General features: G+C 43.4%; 3 protein-coding genes and 1 long non-coding RNA gene across 9 annotated transcripts in view; 1 reads left to right on the top strand and 3 right to left on the bottom strand.

Annotated features, from left to right (window-relative positions):
• CFAP206 (cilia and flagella associated protein 206) overlaps positions 1–2,267 on the bottom strand; it is a 15,836-nt gene extending 13,569 nt beyond the window's left edge. The window contains exons 1-2 of one of the 2 annotated variants that reach the window (XM_081857087.1): positions 2,136–2,267; positions 701–809 (exon numbers count right to left, since the gene is read on the bottom strand). In XM_081857087.1, coding sequence (XP_081713213.1) covers positions 701–808 — 108 coding nt within the window. In that variant the 5' untranslated portion in view covers position 809; positions 2,136–2,267. Of the gene's footprint in view, positions 1–700; positions 810–1,900; positions 2,025–2,135 lie in introns of those variants that run through there. The other variant, XM_081857088.1, reaches the window with a different exon arrangement.
• On the top strand, positions 2,125–4,875 carry LOC309339364. 2 transcript variants are annotated; one of them, XR_014155241.1, is made up of 3 exons: positions 2,125–2,266; positions 4,516–4,639; positions 4,737–4,875. It is a non-coding gene; the product is annotated as an uncharacterized lncRNA (long non-coding RNA). The 2 variants fall into 2 exon arrangements; XR_014155242.1 differs by lacking the exon at positions 2,125–2,266 and adding an exon at positions 2,301–2,376.
• Positions 4,476–10,910, bottom strand: LOC309339253 (uncharacterized protein C6orf163 homolog). The gene is made up of 4 exons (XM_081857401.1): positions 10,271–10,910; positions 7,073–7,180; positions 5,873–6,075; positions 4,476–5,013 (listed from the first exon to the last, which is right to left on the bottom strand). Exons 1-4 carry the CDS (start codon positions 10,439–10,441, stop codon positions 4,593–4,595), a joined length of 903 nt encoding a protein of 300 aa, XP_081713527.1. The 5' UTR covers positions 10,442–10,910; the 3' UTR covers positions 4,476–4,592.
• Positions 10,226–18,685, bottom strand: SMIM8 (small integral membrane protein 8). Of its 4 annotated transcripts, XM_081857561.1 has the most exons (5): positions 18,670–18,685; positions 16,928–17,090; positions 15,193–15,334; positions 13,702–13,890; positions 10,226–10,365 (listed from the first exon to the last, which is right to left on the bottom strand). In XM_081857561.1, exons 3-4 carry the CDS (start codon positions 15,325–15,327, stop codon positions 13,732–13,734), a joined length of 294 nt encoding a protein of 97 aa, XP_081713687.1. In that variant the 5' UTR covers positions 15,328–15,334; positions 16,928–17,090; positions 18,670–18,685; the 3' UTR covers positions 10,226–10,365; positions 13,702–13,731. The 4 variants fall into 4 exon arrangements, with proteins under 4 accessions (XP_081713687.1, XP_081713685.1, XP_081713688.1 ...); XM_081857559.1 differs by lacking the exons at positions 16,928–17,090; positions 18,670–18,685 and adding an exon at positions 16,493–16,635; XM_081857562.1 differs by lacking the exons at positions 16,928–17,090; positions 18,670–18,685 and adding an exon at positions 16,493–16,618 and having other exon boundaries at positions 15,193–15,331.

Genomic DNA, 18,685 nt, shown 5'->3' with positions numbered 1-18,685 from the left:
CTGTTCTTAACCTGAAACTGTTCTTAACCTGAAGCACCACTTTAGCTAATGGGGCCTCCCGCTGCCGCCGCGCCACCAAAGCACGATTTCTGTTCTCATCCTTAGGTAAAGTTCTTAACCCAAGGTACTATTTCTGGGTTAGTGGAGTCTGTAACCTGAAGCGTATGTAACCTGAAGCATATGTAACCCGAGGTACCACTGTACTTGCATTTTAGCCATAAGACAACCATGTTTTGTGATGTTCTGTTCCTTTAACATTATTTTAATGCCACAGGAGTGACATGTTAACATGACTAGAAAGCAGCGTTTGAGACTCCCATTGTTCTAGGCGCATTTTGCAACAGGGAATTTCATTCACATGAGCAGTTTCTGAGCTCTGGGCACAGTACCGCATCTAAGATTTCAGATTCAAACTGCCACTGCTGGCGCTGAGGGCCTAAGAGGAGAAATTCCCCTCACCTCGATTTCCAAGAGATTGATGCAGCATCAGGCAAACCGATAGGTTTAGCTGCAGTTCATTCATTTTCAGCTTGGTATTCTTGTTGTTTAAAAAAGCGCGCCTAGACATTCTGTTGTGGCACCCATAACCTATGTTTAAGGTGCCATTTAGCTCCTAGCTTTCGGATTTCAGTTTCTAACACTGCTAGAAATAAGAGCTTTTAAATGAAGCACATTAGCAAACTGTGTATTTTGCACTTACCATGAATGCCACCAGAGTTTCTGATACGGTTTGACCTTTCATGGCACATTCTTGTCCTATTTCACGGATGATATTCTTTATGACACTTTCAGCTTGAGAGTGAGTCATTCTGCATTATCAAGATATGAAGGGCTCACATTGTTACAATACATGGTAATTTTTTTCCACATAATAACTGACAGCATTAAACTTATAATTAAGAACAAGATTGTGTGTGTGTACACACACACACACACACACACACACACCTTATTTGATGTGTATATGTATATCTTAATATTTACTATGATTTATTCATTATTATGGATATTGATGTTTATGTGATTAATAATAATAAAAATCAGATTCTGTAAACAAGATGGGTGGATGGGAGCATGCCTTGCTGGATCCAAGGAACAACCGGGAACTTTGGCTCCTGATGGTTCCTTTGGAGTCCCATCTTTACCTACACCACATCCGATGTCATTCATGGTATCAGGTGTGGGATGTGTGGGCATGACTTCCTAAAAATGGGCTGGTGGGCCATGTTTGGTACATGGGTCTGAGCTTCCCCACCCCTGTATTATGGGCCAGTCTGATATCAGTGACAAGAGTGAGAATTCCTGACTCCCAAGCTGTGTATGCCCCTTTCTATGATAAGGCGTTTAAAAAGGGCATGGGCTGTGTTTTTACACAGCTACCATTTGATTTTGATTATGCTGCTTAATGGATTAAAATATATCTAAGCAGTGTACAGAAAACTGAAGCAACAACAGGCAATTTAAGCCAAAATATTACACAGCTACAAGAAAAATGTTGGCACTCATGGCGGATTTCCCTGGCTGTGTCCCGTCCTTGGGCTCCACATTACATTATTTGGGCTTCCAGAGTTAATTACAGCCCATGCCCTTTTTAAATGTTGGGGAGGGGTGCGGGTTTATTGGGTTGTTTTTGTTACCTGTTTTGTGATTTTATGTTGTAACTGCCCTGAGACCTGCGGATATAGGGCAGTATACAAATTTACTATTTTTATTTTTATTTTTATTTGTGGTATGTCCCTCCCTTTTTATTTTTATTTTTATTTGTGCTCTGTCCCTCCCTTTCTCCTCCCGCTTGCTGGTGTTCCTTTGCCCCTCAGTTGTGTGGCAGACATGAAGAAATTCAACAGGTGCTTTATTCTCTCCCCCCCCCCCCAGAAGTGCAGCAGTGGGAAAACTTCACCTGTGTAATTTCTTTGTTCTCTATAGCAAGGAAAAGCACCAGAGTCCTGAACAGATGGGGGAAGGGGATACTGGCGACCCTCTTGAAGGAATTTAACAATATGTGATCTGCCACCCCGCTCGCCTGGCTCCAGTAAAACTCTCCCCGCCCGCCACCCTCCTTGGCTCTCCCGTCTCTGTAAATAACAGTCGTCTCCCCCGCCCCGCCCCGCCCCGCGACGAGCACGGAGATGTACCTGCTTCTCCCCTCCCGCCTCACGCGGCGCCCTCGGAGCCTCCTTTCCTCGGCCCCTGAAAGGGAAGAAGCGCCCGCGTAGTGTTTCCGTGGAGGAGCCGCGTCTCCATGGAGACCGCCGAGGCCTCTGAGGTAGGCGGAGCTAGAAGGCCGGAGGCGGCGCGGGCTTAGGTCAGGCTCAGCGGTCTTCGGAATGGGCGCACACGTGTTCGCTGGGGGACTTAACCCACCTCCCGACCTCTGTGAGCTCCTGCCGCGGAGCTTATTGTCCCCACGCTTGCCTAGCCCACTGTCCTCCCCTGTTTCTCACATACACACACCCGTTGCATCCATGGGCGCAGCCGGGGGGGGGGTGGTGTGGGGCAGGACTTGGTTAGGGGAGGCAGGGCTTTTGAGGGGGAGCAGGACCGACGCATTGGTCACAGCATCTTAAAAAGCAGAGACATCACCTTGCTGACAAAGGTCCGTATAGTAAAAGCTATGGTTTTCCCAGTAGTGATGTATGGAAGTGAGAGCTGGACCATAAAGAAGGCTGATCGCCAAAGAATTGATGCTTTTGAATTCTGGTGCTGGAGGAGACTCTTGAGAGTCCCATGGACTGCAAGAAGATCAAACGCATCCATTCTGAAGGAAATTAGCCCTGAGTGCTCACTGGAAGGACAGATTGTGAAGCTGAGGCTCCAATACTTTGGCCACCTCATGAGAAGAGAAGACTCCCTGGAAAAGACCCTGATGTTGGGAAAGATGGAGGGCACAAGGAGAAGGGGACGGCAGAGGACGAGATGGTTGGATAGTGTTCTCGAAGCTACCAGCATGAGTTTGACCAAACTGCGGGAGGCAGTGGAAGACAGGAGTGCCTGGCGTGCTCTGGTCCATGGGGTCACGAAGAGTCGGACACGAGTAAATGACTAAACAACAACAACAACAACAAATTGTTTTACTTGATGGGGGGGCAGCTGCCCCGTCCCCCCTGGCTATGCCTATGGTTGCATCCCACAGGACACGGTGTGAGTCGTAATAGCCCACTGGGGTCTTCAAGCATGATTCCCATCCTGCTGGAGGATGCATCGCCAGCCTCTCATTCTTTGTTGCTCTTGCTGGAGAAATGTTCTTCAAAGCAGCATCTCGTCCTAGCTGCTATGTGCTAGGTTTTAAAACACACAAAACTCAAGAGATTGTGACTTCCCAAATCCACCTAAGAGGCATTTGAAAGCTGTTTTCTGCACCCCTCTTTGTGGAACTACTGTGTTGGACACACTGGTTACTGTCGAGCCACACGAGATTGTGAGAACTGTTTTCGGCATGCTGCCTATGGGAGGACTTTCCTAAAGTGAATCCACTGAGCATGGGAACACTATTTGTATGCTAATTAATGAAGTCTACTTGATCCTTTGGACAATCTCACAGGACAACATTGTTGGCATCCTTCTCTCAAAAGACAATGGGGTACACCTTGGGGGGTGAAGTCAAACGGTTGGAGAACCACAGCACTGCTGTGCTGTAGAGGCTGGTAACCGTGATCTCCCATGTTTTTGCTGCATTAGCAGCACAGCAGTGAACTCTCGATGCGCAAGCCTGGGTAGTGTGTATGTAGGTCCTGGGCTGCCACATGACGAGACCTCACCCCGAGCCTCGCTGATGCAGAGACTATAGTGTCTGCTCTTTATTAAGTTTATAGAGCTTTCATTTTGTGTCCATCAATCATTATTCTGCATCTTTCACTGCATTTCCACATCACTTTCCTAACTGCAAAGTCATGGGGTGATTGATTTGTTGTGCCTCAACACTTCCATGCACTTTAATAGGGCACACCTATATCTGATTGTGCTCCAATTCCCATCAGCACCGGCCAGCAAGACCAATGAGCTTATAGGTGATGGGAGTTGTAGTCAAGCAACACCTGGAGGTCCATAGCTTTGCCACCTTTATGATAGGTACACATAGCCTTAGAATGTGTTGCAGTAAATCAGGAGCAATTTGCTAGCTCCTCCATCCCCTTTCATTTATTTTTTAAGGTGCTGGGGCTTGCAGTTGTTAGAAGCCACCCTTCTTGAGTTGGCAGTATATCATCTTCAAATAAAATTTGTATGGAGGCAGCTTATAGTTAACCCCATGGCAAGGTGGGATAGGCTCTCTGCACATGTCCAGAGGCACGCTTGCTAGTTTCAGGGCTCAAATTGAGACATCCATGCTCCCTAACTTTTTCAGAAGCAGCTCTCTTTTAGTATAAAGAAGCAAGATTCTCCATCCACCCCTCAAAGAGCACAGCTTCACAGTCTGAGTCACAGGGGAGTTCATGAGTTATCCAAGGGAAATATAGACACAGGCACACAGTTAAACCTTAGTGAGAGAAGATGGATTTATTTCTCCTCCTTCCCCAGCAGTTAAGCAACTCCTCTACAGCAAGACTGGATGGCTGCAGCAAACAGGCAGAACTCCTTCCTGGTTGTCATTCAGCTTACGTTTCTACACCAGAGTCAACAAACTGAGATACTTTTCTGAATGGTAAGATAAAGTCTGCTTGCCCTGGTGCAAGTTGTGGAAATGTGAGGTTAATGTATTTCTGAAATGCTTCTCTTGTTTCTAATATTTCTGCTTCCAGGCTATCTTTCCAGTCTGTCATGCTTTCCAGTTGCTGGCTAAGAGTCAGGATCTCCCCATTTTTCCTGCTCACCTCGTGTGACACCTCTTCCAACTGAGCCTCACGGAGATTTTCTGCATTTTTGATGAGTTTCTCAGTTTCTTCCTGAAACTCTTTCTGGGAGATTTTAAAGGCCATTTCCATTTCATATTTTTTCTCAACGGACAACTGCTGCAGGTTCTTCTGATAAATTTCGTTGGCAATCTCTCCAGCTTTCCGGAATTGTTCCAAAAACTTTCTGGAGGGTTGAGAGAAAAGATCATATGATAACTTCAACATAATTTTTCATTACTGGCAATTTGAAAGCCAGTCTTTTGTGAACTGCACATTTCTTTCAGCTGGAGACAAAGCGAAATGCCTTCCAATAAACTGGAATAAATCTGTAGGTGGAAACCAGATAGCAAAACTTCTGGAGACCTAACCCCCACCCTGCCCATCTTTACTATCAGATTCCATTAAATCTGGTACTATCCAACAGCACACATAACAGGGAGTTAACTCCACTGATCACATCAGCCTTGTTTGCAAATCACAGCAAGCCCAACAATGGCTTACCAGGGCTGTATCAACATGCAGGCTTCCAGGAGGAGCCCAACCTAAAAGAGGCTCTTTTAAAAAACTAAGAGTTGATTTAGAATGTCACCTGAACCTCGGCTTGTGCTTAAGTGCTCTCCTCACTAACCACAAGCTACATCCTCACAATGCCATTGGCATCAAAATACCCATCAATTTAATCCAGATTTACTGCTGCCCTTGTCCCATTTGCAATATCTCAGTGACCCATTAGCAAACCAATCCCACTTTTGAAAGCACCCAGTGCACATCCAGCTCCTGCAGATCAGTTGGAGGAACACTGGTGGTGGAAAGCGCTCTATTTGCAGATATCTGGATGCAAACAAGGTCAGGTGCAGCTCTCTTAAACCCATCCCCTTATATTCAACAGGGATGGGAAGCCCAAGTCCCTCCAGGTGGCATTGAACTCATTATCCCATTATCCCCAACCAGCATGGTCAACTATCAGGGATGATGGGTGATGCAGTCCAGTGGTTTTCCCATCCCTGCTTTAAAATATGAAATGGGGTTGTTAAGCCAAGTACTTGTTTTGCTTGTCAAGCATTCCAGATATTTTGTTCCTCTCTTCCTGTCTAGCTTCAGCAACGGCTTTCGACTTCTCCATTGCGAGCTCCAGCATGAGTCGCTGAAGTTTGTGTGTCATCCTCTGCTCAGCAGCTTCCGATTCTCTTTTCAGTTCCAGTTCCAGGTGATGGAGCATTTCTATCCTTGTGTTCTTCACAGCCTCCTGCAGCAGCGTTAGAAAAACAAATTAGAATAGGAAGGGAGGGATTAGGCTGCTTCATCCCTGTTTTAAACAAGACGAGCCTAGAAAGAACGCACCATGCTTTATAAAACACTTTGGATGTAGAAAATGTAAGTTCAAATGCTTCAGCCATATAGCTTGCTGAGGCTATCTTTCTGGCGACTGTCTCACCAGTGCACTGAACGCTTAAGTTTTATATATTTATGAAAAATGAAATGCCCTTTTACAGTTTAAATAAATAGATAAATGTAGTTCTAAAATAAAGTTTTACTGCCAGCTCTTATGTGTAGAAATAGAATGAGACACAGACTAGAAAGGATGTCAAAATGCCAGTAATAAATCAGTTTTAAACTCTCCCATCCAGTACTTTATTTTCTAAAAAATGTTAGGGGGTACTCTCATTTTCCTACTCATATTGAAATACTGCCCCTCAACGAGGCCAAACTTAGATTCACAAAATGTTTAAGGGTATGTGTCCCCCTGCATCCCCCTACAAAAAAAGCACTGCTCCCACCTAAAAAAAAAAAAACAAACCCTCCTTGCATGTCAGAGAGGTTTCAGCTGAATCTTTACCTTGACACCCTAGATTTTCATTCATGGTGTTGCTGTTTTTTTAATTCAGTGGAGTTTTCAAGAACAACCCCCCCCCAATCCACCTACTTGTTACAAGAGAAATTGTGCCACATGCAGCTTCTGCGTGTTTATGTAGGTTTGGACCCAAAATTCCATTCATAAATAAAGCAGATTTCAGTTCATGGAGTGGGACTTTTTCTGCCTCTTCCACCCTTCCCTCTGCAGCCCCATACTCCCTTCCCTAAGAACGCGGGGGGGGGGGGAGGGCTCTGGGAATGGTGCGGGACATACTGTAGAGGGATCTAGACATGGGGGTGTCAATTGGTGGGAATCCGTCCCCACACAACTCCAAATGCAAGGCATTGTCTCTTGAGATGTTGCAAACAAAAATAAAACGACTACTGACTTGTAATGCTTTTTCGTCTTTCTCTTTAAGGGCTTCAATATCTTGCTGGTGTAGAGCAGCTGCACGATTGAGGGCATCTTCCACAGCATCCTCTCTTTCTGTTGCAGCCTACAAAACAAGGCATAGCCATGAAGAAAACTGTGCTGAGGACATTCTGATGCTGCACATCAGCTAGATCGCTCTGGGTGATATCCAACTAAGTCACAGTCAAAGAAGACCCATTAATATCAATGACCTTAAGCAACAAGTCCCTTAATTTAAATGGGTCTGCTCTATGACATAGTTGGATATCACCCTATATTTATTATTTCCCCATTAATTTTCTTTTTTAAAGCAGCAGCACAGCAATAGTTATCATAAGCAGCAGAATAGAGGATATGCCTGTGTTTGGGCTTTACCACTCCAGACTAAAGGTGGCAGCTTACACAACTGTCTGTTCTTCCATACAGTTCCCTGTACAGTGGTACCTTGATTTAAGAACAGTCTGGTTTAAGAACAATTCGGTTTACAAACTCCGCAAAACCAGAAATAGTGTCCCGGATTGAGAACTTTATCTCAGTTTAAGAACGGAATCCGAACGGTGGAAGGGCACCAGCGGCAGGAGGCCTCATTAAGAACAGTTTTGGTTTAAGAACAGGCTTCCAGAATGGATTAATTTTGTAAACCAAGGTACCACTGTACAGTGGTACCTCGGGTTAAGTACTTAATTTGTTCTGGAGGTCCGTTCTTAACCTGAAACTGTTCTTAACCTGAAGCACCACTTTAGCTAATGGGGCCTCCAGCTGTTGCCGCGCCACCGGAGCACGATTTCTGTTCTCATCCTGAAGCAAAGTTCTTAACCTGAGGTACTATTTCTGGGTTAGCAGAGTCTGTAACCTGAAGTGTATGTAACCTGAAGCGTATGTAACCCGAGGTACCACTGTACAGAGAAGTAGCAGGGAGAAGGCTCTGGGCCTCGTCAAATGTCTAGATTTTCTATGTGAAGGGTTGTGGGTTTGTTTTTGTTTTTTTACAGCAAACCTGTGTGCAGAAATTTTATTTCTACAGCAAACCATTCAACTGTGCACATGCCCATCTGCAGTCTGAAAGTGGTACAGCCCAGAAACATGCTGGCAGAATGATCCAAACCTTTTTTTCCCAAATGGGCAGGCAGAAATGGCACCAGAAGAATTCGCATTAGCCAATGGAAAACCCCTAAACAGAGCTTTCTGGGAAAGGTGGTGAGCTGGCACAAGAGCCATTGGACAAACGGTCAGGGAAGAGAGCAATATCTGGAAGGCCACAAATTCCCAACTGCTGCCATGAAAAGACAGCTGCTGCTGTTTCTACATGGCTGGTGGCAGTAGTTTCCCCAGGAGTAGATTGTGTTACTCAGGACCCTGTTGCACCAGCAGAACCAATGTCAAACACACAGGAGAGCAGCCACAATGCACTAAAGGGATGAAAAGTTTGCTTCTGTGACACTATACCAAGGCGGCTTGGAACTTTATGCTATGTTTCTCTGCCGTCTATGGGAGACCTTGGCATCCTGGATGAGAAGATTAAAAGGAAACACCATACCATCAGTGTAATGAGATGTTAAGGAACTTAAAGACAACGAGCCACAATGCCTAAACAAATGTAGGATCAGAACACTGAACTGTTTTGGGAAGCAAGTGCTGGGATGTGTCATGGCTCACAAGCCCTACGCCAGGAATGGGGAACCTGTGGCCCCTCAGATGTTTTGGACTCCAACTCCCATCAGTCCCAGCAGTTGTAGTCCAACATCTGGAGGGCCACAGGTTCCCCATCCCTGTCCTAAGTGAAGAGCCGATGAAGAGGCAAGGGCTGCAGTTTCACTCCCTCTCCCTACTCCAAGATAGAGTAATGAAATTGCGATAAAGTGGGAAATTCCATTCTCGCAGTCCAGATGCTGAGTTAAAGAATCCCCCCCCCCTCTCTGCTTGCAGTTTATCTAACTCTGCTTTCAAAGGTCACAAGATCTTAGCTCACAGCGCTGGCTGGGTAACCATGAACTTTATTCCAAAATGCTAATACGCTGCAAAACTTAGAAATTCTAGGTTACAACTAAAAGGGCAGGAAGAAGACACTGATTCATTGTTTTGTCAATGTAATTATTATGCTATATGTCATTTGGAAAATTTATTTTCTAAAGGTACTATATTGCTGTATTACATTGCTTTAATTTGCTCTATCTTTAAGTTGCTCTAATTTCAAAATATCATTATCTTCTACATGAAGACAATAAAGGTAAAGGTACCCCTGCCCATACGGGCCAGTCTTGACAGACTCTAGGGTTGTGCGCTCATCTCACTCTATAGGCCAGGAGCCAGCGCTGTCCGGAGACACTTCCGGGTCACGTGGCCAGCGTGACAAGCTGCATCTGGTGATCCAGCGCAGCACACGGAACGCCGTTTACCTTCCCGCTGGTAAGCGGTCCCTATTTATCTACTTGCACCCGGGGGTGCTTTTGAACTGCTAGGTTGGCAGGCACTGGGACCGAACGACGGGAGTGCACCCTGCTGCGGGGATTCGATCAGCAAGTCCTAGGCGCTGAGGTTTTACCCACAGCGCCACCCGCGTCCCAAACATGAAGACAATAACGTGCCTTAAATGAAACACTGTAGTACCGATAAATCAATTGATTTGGTTCAATTATGAGTCTGTGGTCTTTGGCACTGGCTTGTGCATTATTCCCTGCCATACTGGGTTGCTAATGAGCAAATCTGAACCCTGATCTGTAACACTGGTGAGTTAGATACCCAAATTAACACATCAGAAAGATAAATACAGAACTGATCCATACAGTGGTATTTTTATTCAATTATTTTATTACGTAAATAAATATTTATATCCCACATTGAAGAATATAGTCTTGAAAGTGTGGATTACAAAATAAACATTAAAAGCAAAACATTGTAAAACCTATAAAACTCATGTAATCATATATAGCAAGGTTAGGCAAGTTATAGCCCATATTGTTGGGCTGCAATTCCCATCATCCCTGAGTCCATTGGCTATGCTGTCCAGGGCTGATGGGAGCTGGAGCCCCTCAGCCTCTGAAGAGTCACAGGTTCCCCACCCAGTATATCGCATATTTCTGTAAAATATACTGTCTGCATTATACATCAGTAAATATTCACAGAAAGGCCCCAGTGCAACAGATTGGATAATGCGATGACAGCAGAACAGTTGTACCTGAAGCAATAGTCTAGCTTGTACTTTTTCAATTCGTTGTTGTACTTCTGCTTCTCTTCTATCTGCTTCTGCTTGCTTAATGTCAGCTCCCAATTCTATGTATGCCAAAAAAACAAACAAACCACAATTGGGGAACAAAACACTACAGGTTATACATAAACTACTACGCATGCCACCTGTTCCTTTGCTTGAACATTTAAGATAGACGCTTTAAGATTTAAGGTATTTTTATTTAATATTATTCAATCATGTATAATTTCCTGAAGGCTGGTGCACCCCCATCATTTTTAATGACTTGGATTGATTTCAGTATGTAAAAAATGATTACCCAGATCAACTTGCTAGCAGATTTGACTGCTTAGAATTATAGAATTGTAGAGCTGGAAGGGACCACTAGGGTCATCCAGTTCAGCTCCTGCAGTGCAGGCATCTTTTCCCCCAATGTGGGGCTTGAACCAACAACCCTGAGATTAAGAGTCTCATGCTCTACCAAGTGAGCTACATCAGAACACAAGCAAGCACTAACATCAGGCTTACACCAAGAAGTGATGGCATGCATTGGCCCCATTCAGGAGAGCCTTTGTAGGATTCACACGTAGTAGGCATGCGGGATTCAGCTGCTCTCTGGGCCTGCACATTAAAAAAGCAAGCCACAAACTGCACCACGTAGCACAACCCAAGGAATTCCATAGGGCACACAACTGCCCCACACAGGCAAAAACAAATTCTGTGTCAGTAACTATGCGTGGGCCCAGCTGTGCTTATCTTTGTAGCTGACTGGTAGTGCACCCGCTCTGCAGGCAGAAGGCCCCATGTTCAATCTCCGACAGCTCCAGATACGGCTGGGAGAGACTTGCTTAATTTACTGGAGGGCCACAATAGACAACGCTAAGCTAGGAAAGACCAACGGTCTGACTCAGTATAAGGCAGCTTCCTACGTTCTGTGCTAATGCAGCAGCAGCAGCACTCCCTCCCAGTTGAAGCAGGCACTCTGCATTCCCAACCCACAGTGCAGATGCCCACTCTTCCTTTTCAAAAAGCAGAAGGGAAGACCGTACCAACCAGGCACCTACATGAGCAGCTGCAACATGGAGCACAGTGGCAAGGGTGCAGTTCCAGCAGTTGGCACTATAGGGCGATGAATGAACATTGCATCAAGTGGTACTGGGCTTTTGTCAGAGACTGGGTTTTGGCCACTGGGAAGCAAGATCCAGGAACCAGTAATCGGTGGTCACAAATCAAGCATCAGCCTCGTCTGTTAGCTGGGGAAAGCAGTGGCTGAATGGGCAGGATAGTTCAGGAGTCTAGGAATGCTCCAAACGCTGTAGCCCTGGTGATTTGCCACACAGGCCAGCGGGTCCTGGCTCTTGCTAACAGGCCCACGGATCTTAAGACAAGCTAATCAAATGACTGGTCAAACTTTCATATTTATCAAGAAAAAAATGTATTCATGACAAATATTTTTTGAAGGTTCTAGAGGGCCATCAGAGTCTCTCTGTTCTACAGCAGTAAATTCCATAGGCACATTAGACGTTGTATAAAGCACTGCTTTTTTTTTTTTTTTAATAAATATTTATTAGGGTTTTTAAATATAAATGCACACATAATAAACAATCTTACTTCTATCACAACAATTTCATCACTCCTTTGGACTCCCTCACGTCTCCCGCTCCCATTTACATCGTTAAAAAATTTTTTCCAAACAAATTATCAACTTGTTTACAATCTCATGTCCACTCATTCAAATATAATCTAGCACTTCTTCCAAAAAATTTTATATTTTCTTTAGTCTCACTTATCATCAAATTTAAATCTAGTTTAGTGGTGACCAGTTTTTTATAATCTAGCATCCTTCTTAACATTCAACCAAATTACAATGTTTTTGTAGATACATCTTGAATTTCTCCCAGTCTTCCTCAATCCTCTCTTCTCCCAGGTCTCGGATTCTGCCAGTCATCTCGGCCAGTATAAAGCACTGCTTTTGGTCTGTCCCAAACCAGTGTCATGTGACTACATTGGTTGTGTTGACAGGGAGGCAAGTAATTATTATACTCTTCCTAAACTTTCATAAACTCTCCATCATGTCCCTCACACACTTACATCTTTTTATAAGCTAAAAGCCCTTCCCCTAACTGATGGAAGTATTTTTACTTAACTAAGGTGCTCTTCCCTCTTGCGTTCGTGGCCTTCTTTCTGCATTTTCTCCAGATTTTACTCTTATCCTGTTTAACATGGGGATTACTGCAACTGTAATTCTGTAATATGTATGGATACACCTTAAGTGTATCTGAGAGATCAATGTCTGCATGAAAACAACTGAGCACCAGATATATTGACTTTTTGGTGGACAGTCATGAGTATCTAAAATTAAATAAAGTAACTATCTACTCACCCAATATATCTCTGTGTGTATAATACCGAGTTTTGTAAGGCTTGTATTCTCTAATCCGCTCAAAAGTCTCTGGTCTAGGAGGTGGTGGAATTAGTTTTGAACAAACAGCACAACAAACAAATGTGTCAAAATCTGGATTCCTAATCATGATTGCAGTCAAGATTTTTCCTCCTCCAATGAAAAGTGAGGACTAGATGAGGAAGCGAAATCTTAGTTCTCATAGCCTAAACTGAATTGTCTTCTTAGAATCTGTGCATGCTAGTGGGAGAGAGAGAAAGGTTTCACCATTGTTTGGTGAGATTATTTGATGGCAAGATGATACCTGCTTCAGCTGCAGCCCTGGTGTTAAGGAGCTCTGCCTACCATGTGGCTGTGAGAGGTCTCATAATATAGGCTAACTTCTCACCCAGTAACTGTTGCTAGGCTGGGTAAGCTTTGCTCACAAAAGCATTTTAGATCCTTTCAACAAATAACTTTAAAAAGTTTTGTGTGCTCTCCCAAGTAGTTTACACAGGATAGTCAAGCATTTAATAAAAGCTTAGGTTATCTTCCAGATAATAAGACAGATTATGATGCTTTTGCTGCTGTTTAATTGGCTCTATTCTATAGGTTATTTATTGTATGGCTTTTATTATCATGTATTGTTCTTTTTCTGATTTTCTGTTATCCTTTCTGCTCTTAAAATTTTGTAAGTCGGTGTAGCATTCTATACACACACAGAGAACAGGCGTGAGCGTGTGTGTGTGAGAGAGAGAGAGAGAGAGAAAGAAAGAAGAAAGAAAGAAAGAAAGAAAGAAAGAAAGAAAGAAAGAGGTGATTATTCTTAGAATATCTGCAACAGTTGTTACAAATATTACATTTCTTAATAATGCTGGCTTTTTATTCAGTACAGGCAATATCATTTTTCCTAGTTATTAAAGGGCATTATATTTCAAAAGAAACATCCATTATTGCCAAGAGAAATGCTGGCTTTCCACACAAAATCCTGTAAAGTCACAAATCAGAAAACTAAATATACCACTTTTTTGTGTCGCCTTACATGCAGATCATGTGCAAGTCTTGTGTTTCTTTAGTCCCATTTAGAAGTCTTCCGCTTCATATGTCGCTTTCCCTCACTGTCAATAGCTTCATAAAGATCTTTTTTATTCTCTTGTTGTGCATGCAAGTATCCAATGTAGGCTACACAAAGAGTAATCGTTACAAGCCCAAAAGCCATAACTGGTTTGTTCTGTGAAGATAAGAAAAAATACATACTAATATTTAAATCCAAAATATTGTACTTAATCCAATTCATATACAAACATCTGTGTGCACAGGTGGGTGGGGGCTATCAACTTTTCAGTTACTTCCTTCATTTTTGTTCAGCTTTTAGTATGGGGAATGGAAACGTACAGGATCAAACTGTTTAACCACTGTTACAATTCAACATATATAAAAAGTAAAAATATTGACTGATTTGACTTCTTTTATCCCTCAAACATTTTAATTACAGTGGTACCTCTGGTTACGTACTTAATTCGTTCTGGAGGTCTGTTCTTAACCTGAAACTGTTCTTAACCTGAAGCACCACTTTAGCTAATGGGGCCTCCTGCTGCTGCCGCGCCGCTGGAGCACAATTTCTGTTCTCATCCTGAAGCAAAGTTCTTAACCCAAGGTACTATTTCTGGGTGAACGGAAGCATATGTAACCTGAAGCGTATGTAACCTGAAGTGTCTGTAACCCGAGGTACCACTGTACTTTGATTGCATGACACTTGGGGATGAAGTTTTGTATTTGGAAAAACTGCTATAGTCAACTCTGAACCCATGAAATAGTGGGATATAAATCTAATAAATAAACTGTCACAGGAGACCATTTGCCCAATAGTCATTGCTCTTTTTAAGTATATCAACATAACTATTGCAACCAAAATCTTGGTGCACTTAACTCCACTTTACTTCATAGATTTAATGGCATTTACCCAAGTCCATAGTCAAAACATGTATTGGTATTTATAAAATGCTTAAATGTAGACAGTAGCTAGTTATTAGATCACGAACGTACATACACTATAACAATTTCCCCATTCTGTGAACATTAAAAAACACACTGGAGATAGTTTGGCTTCCCCCCCACCTCCAAATATGCCACACACTTCTGATTAGCTAGTTACCAACTTCATTTCTTTCCATCAAAGCAAGTGCTGCTTGTGAATAATAGAAAAAGACCAATCTATAATTAAATGTAATATGTAATACAGTGGTACCTCGGGTTAAGTACTTAATTCATTCTGGAGGTCTGTTCTTAACCTGAAACTGTTCTTAACCTGAAGCAGCACTTTAGCTAATGGGGCCTCCCGCTGCCGCTGTGCTGCCGCCACACAATTTCTGTTCTCATCCTGAAGCAAAGTTCTTAACCCAAGGTATTATTTCTGGGTTAGCGGAGTTTATAACCTGAAGCGTCTGTAACCTGAAGCGTATGTAACTCGAGGTACCACTGTATAATGAATGCACACACACATATCATGGCTATTTCTTAACAAGCTTCTTACAGGTTTAATAAAAAGTTCTGGGTTCACAGCACGGAACAAGGTGGTAGTTCGGACACTTCGGAATCCGGGAGTTCGATAGTCTTTCTCTTTGGGTGCTTCATGTTGTAAATCTGGAGGCTGAGGTGCTGAAGACATCTTACTGCTGCATAAAACAGTTTGGTTTAGGTAAGTGCTCGCTTAGGGGTTCTGTTCTAAAAACATGTATAAAGGTAACATGTACAATACACAGCTCTGTGCTTGATTCGTGCTGGAATCCAAGGCTGTGACTGAGGGAGAAGCAAGATCTGTTAGGCTGTGAACCCTTTCCTCTTAGGCCCAGGTAGTATATGTGTAAATAAACCATAGCAGCAGCACATGCATTTCAACTCCTACAAACCCTGCCCCAACTACAGCCAGAGTGTTTAGCCCAGGCATCCCCAAACTCGGCCCTCCAGGTGTTTTCGGACTACAACTCCCATCATCCCTAGCTAACAGGACCAGTGGGCAGGGATGATGGGAATTGTAGTCCCAAAAATCTGGAGGGCAAAGTTTGGGGATGCCTGGTTTAGCCAGTTAATGAGTTTCCCCCACCAATTTGAAAGCATATTATTTATGTGTATTTCAAGCCCATCTGGGTCCCAGCTTCAGCTTGCAGGAAGGAACATGTCGCATAGTCTGTTCATATCCATACTTTACCTGGCAGTAAATCTGTCCGAGCCCCGAGCAGTTTATTTCCAGGTAAATGTGAGCAGCAGCAGGCCTTACATCTTCCACCAAATATAATCTCACCCCTCACGCTGTGGGCGTTTCACTACCAGAAGTTTCAAAACTTATATATAACTCACCAAGTTTTCTAGACAAAATAAAAAAATTCCTTCCAGTAGCACCTTAAAGACCAACTGAGTTGGTGCACACGAAAGCTCATACCTAGAACTAACTCAGTTGGTCTTTAAGGTGCTACTGGAAGGAATTTTTTTATTTTGTTTTGACCATGGCAGACCAACACGGCTACCTATCTGTAACAAGTTTTCTAGGCAACTGAAAACAAGTGGCTCGCTACACACTATGCAGAAGAGGCATAACAAAAGAGGGGAAAAGTAGCTGTAGGTCGTCAAGTTGCACAAATATTTATTCAACCGATCTCCCCCTTCTCCCCCACCCCAACTGCGCCTCCTTGGGACCAGGAGTGCCGCGACCCCCAGACCCACAAGCTCAAAGCCAGCTAACTAGAGCACAAGCCCCACACCTCCCTCAACCTGGCACCGCATTCAATACTGCAGCCGCGACCTGAGGGAAAGAAGGGAGCGGGGCGGGGGGTCACCTTCGGGATCTGCTCCTCGCACGGGGCGGCCTAGGAGAAAGATATCTCCTGCTCGCTCTCTCGCTCGCCTCCGAAACCTAAGCCGGCGCTCTCCTCTAAGCAACGTCCTCCCAACGTCTTTGACTACAACTCCCATCAGCCCCCGGTCAGGCCGTCTATTTTGGACCGCGACTGAGGCTGATGGGAGTTGAAGTCCAAACGTCTGGAAGGCACCAGGCCGCTTCAGAGGAAGGGTTAACCCCCCCCCCCATTACCGCCCCGCTTTGTTTCCGCATTAGGGGAATGGAGGAGGGTGGAAAGAAATGCAGGAGTTGTGAAAGCTTCGGTCTTCACCACAGTGGGACCCTTGACAATAATCTAGTTTATCATGCGGCCAACCATGCAAAAGGCGGGAGGGAATTAAGGAGGCGACCCGTTGAAAGCAGCAGGACTTACTTCTGAGTAAACGTGCTGGAGATTGCTCTGTAAAGCGGATTCCAAAAATGTCTTTGGCTTCCAACGCCAGAGCGGGCCTCCTGCGCCTTTTAACAGGTGTAAGAAGAAGCGACACCTGCTGGGGTGTTTTTTTTCTTCCCCTTTTTCTTCCTCTTTTACACAACTGCTGGATTAAAAGAAAGAGAACTTTAAAGGAAGAGAATTCGCCAGCCACTATGAATGCAATTCACGTGCATCACTAGTTTGCAAATATTAGAAAGTAGGAAATGCGGAGAATCTACTTTGGTACTAGAGAACTGAATGGGCCATCTGTGTTTTCTGTCAATATTTAACTCGCACTTCAACTGCTGTACTGGGAGCTATTGTGGCAACAGCTTTTATGATGAATCTGCAGAGAAGTAAACAAAGAAATAATATTAGCTGGATTCCATTATTTTCCATATAACTAGGAAAGCTCCTGTTAAAAATGTTGCCTTCTAATGCAGCAGGGGGACTATATCCTCGTAGAGATGAAACAGGGAAGAGAAGTTTTTTATGTGGGGCCCAGTGCATATGCAGAGATGCTGAAGACCTCCTATAGCAGCTATAGAGAACTTGTGTGTCCCTCCAGATATTGTTGGACTACAACCATGGCCAGTGGTCAGGGATTAGGAAATTTGTACTCCAGCAATATCAGAAGGAGCATACAAGTTGTCCCTCTCATATTCACAATGATGATCACAGATATTGAGCTAATGAAAAGTCAACAGACAAGATTGTGTACTGTTGTGTTGCATCATATAATGTGCAATTGAGATTAGAAGCTTGCTTTTACAAGACCCTTGTGTGTGTTGCCATTGTGATTATCTGGAGTAAAATCAAAACACGGTTCAAAACTTTCCTCACTCCTGTTACAGACAATAAAAATTAAGGACATTTGCGGCTGACGGATTTAAATGAAAGAGCTAGGCATTTGGTTTTCTCTTTTATGTTGAAATCAGTGGGGCTTAGAAATGCTCAGTTTTAAACTGGGTCACACCCAATTTTATTTAAAAAAATCACTTTGTATTATAATTTGAGGTTTATATTCATATTTACAGTGTTATAAAACAGACATATTTAACATCTGCTTCCCCTCCCACTCTTTCTGTTATTGTAGATACTTTTTATTTAAAACAAAGGAATGTAGGAAGCTGCCTTATTTCAGGGCAGACCAGTGATCTATCTAGCTCAGTATTGTCTACCTCTGGTGTGGCTGGATCCATCCGAAAGACATGATCCCTTTCCCTTCCCATAGGTGAACTTTTAAAGGTGGGCAGGGGCTCACTTTAACAGTCAATCAGCTGATTGGCAGACCCCTTTGAAGTTCATTTGCAGATGTGGCTTGGATTCAAACCACACCAGCAAATGACCATTTTTCCTCTTAACTTAAAAATAAGTATAAATGTAAAAAAAAGTCTTTAAAATAAACTATAAATGTAAAAAACAATCAAGAGCCCTTTCCTACATGCAACTATGCCTTCAGTCATTCAAAGCACATTGCTTACCCCAAAGAATCCTGAGAACTGTAGTTTATTCCTCACAGAGCTACAGTTCCCAGCACCATTAAAAAATCATTGTATCTAGTCTTTATCAAAAGACTGGCTACTATCCTATTGTATCTTTCCATTAAGAAGAATTCTGATATTTAAAAGAACTAAGCTTTGCATATGTGTGAGAGTTCAAAAAGGTAATGTTAAAAAGCAATTGTAGTGAATACTTACATTTTTAAAATGAAAG

Source organism: Podarcis erhardii, assembly GCF_964252035.2.
Source record: "Podarcis erhardii genome assembly, chromosome: 3".
In the NCBI taxonomy this organism is placed as follows: Eukaryota; Metazoa; Chordata; class Lepidosauria; order Squamata; family Lacertidae; genus Podarcis; species Podarcis erhardii.
Note: the sequence above shows the minus strand (reverse complement) of the source record. Positions and strands in the feature narration are given on the sequence as shown.

Excerpts from the sequence above, each read along its gene's own strand:
- SMIM8 (XM_081857561.1), bottom strand. The coding sequence starts at position 15,327 with ATGTCTTCAGCACCTCAGCCTCCAGATTTACAACATGAAGCACCCAAA. Across the intron at positions 13,891-15,192 it reads CAGAACTTTTTATTAAACCT|AACAAACCAGTTATGGCTTT; the intron begins GTAAGAAGCTTG and ends TTATCTTCACAG.
- LOC309339253 (XM_081857401.1), bottom strand. The coding sequence starts at position 10,441 with ATGCGTAGTAGTTTATGTATAACCTGTAGTGTTTTGTTCCCCAATTGT. Across the intron at positions 7,181-10,270 it reads AAGCTAGACTATTGCTTCAG|GCTGCAACAGAAAGAGAGGA; the intron begins GTACAACTGTTC and ends CTTGTTTTGTAG. Across the intron at positions 6,076-7,072 it reads AAGACGAAAAAGCATTACAA|GAGGCTGTGAAGAACACAAG; the intron begins GTCAGTAGTCGT and ends ACGCTGCTGCAG.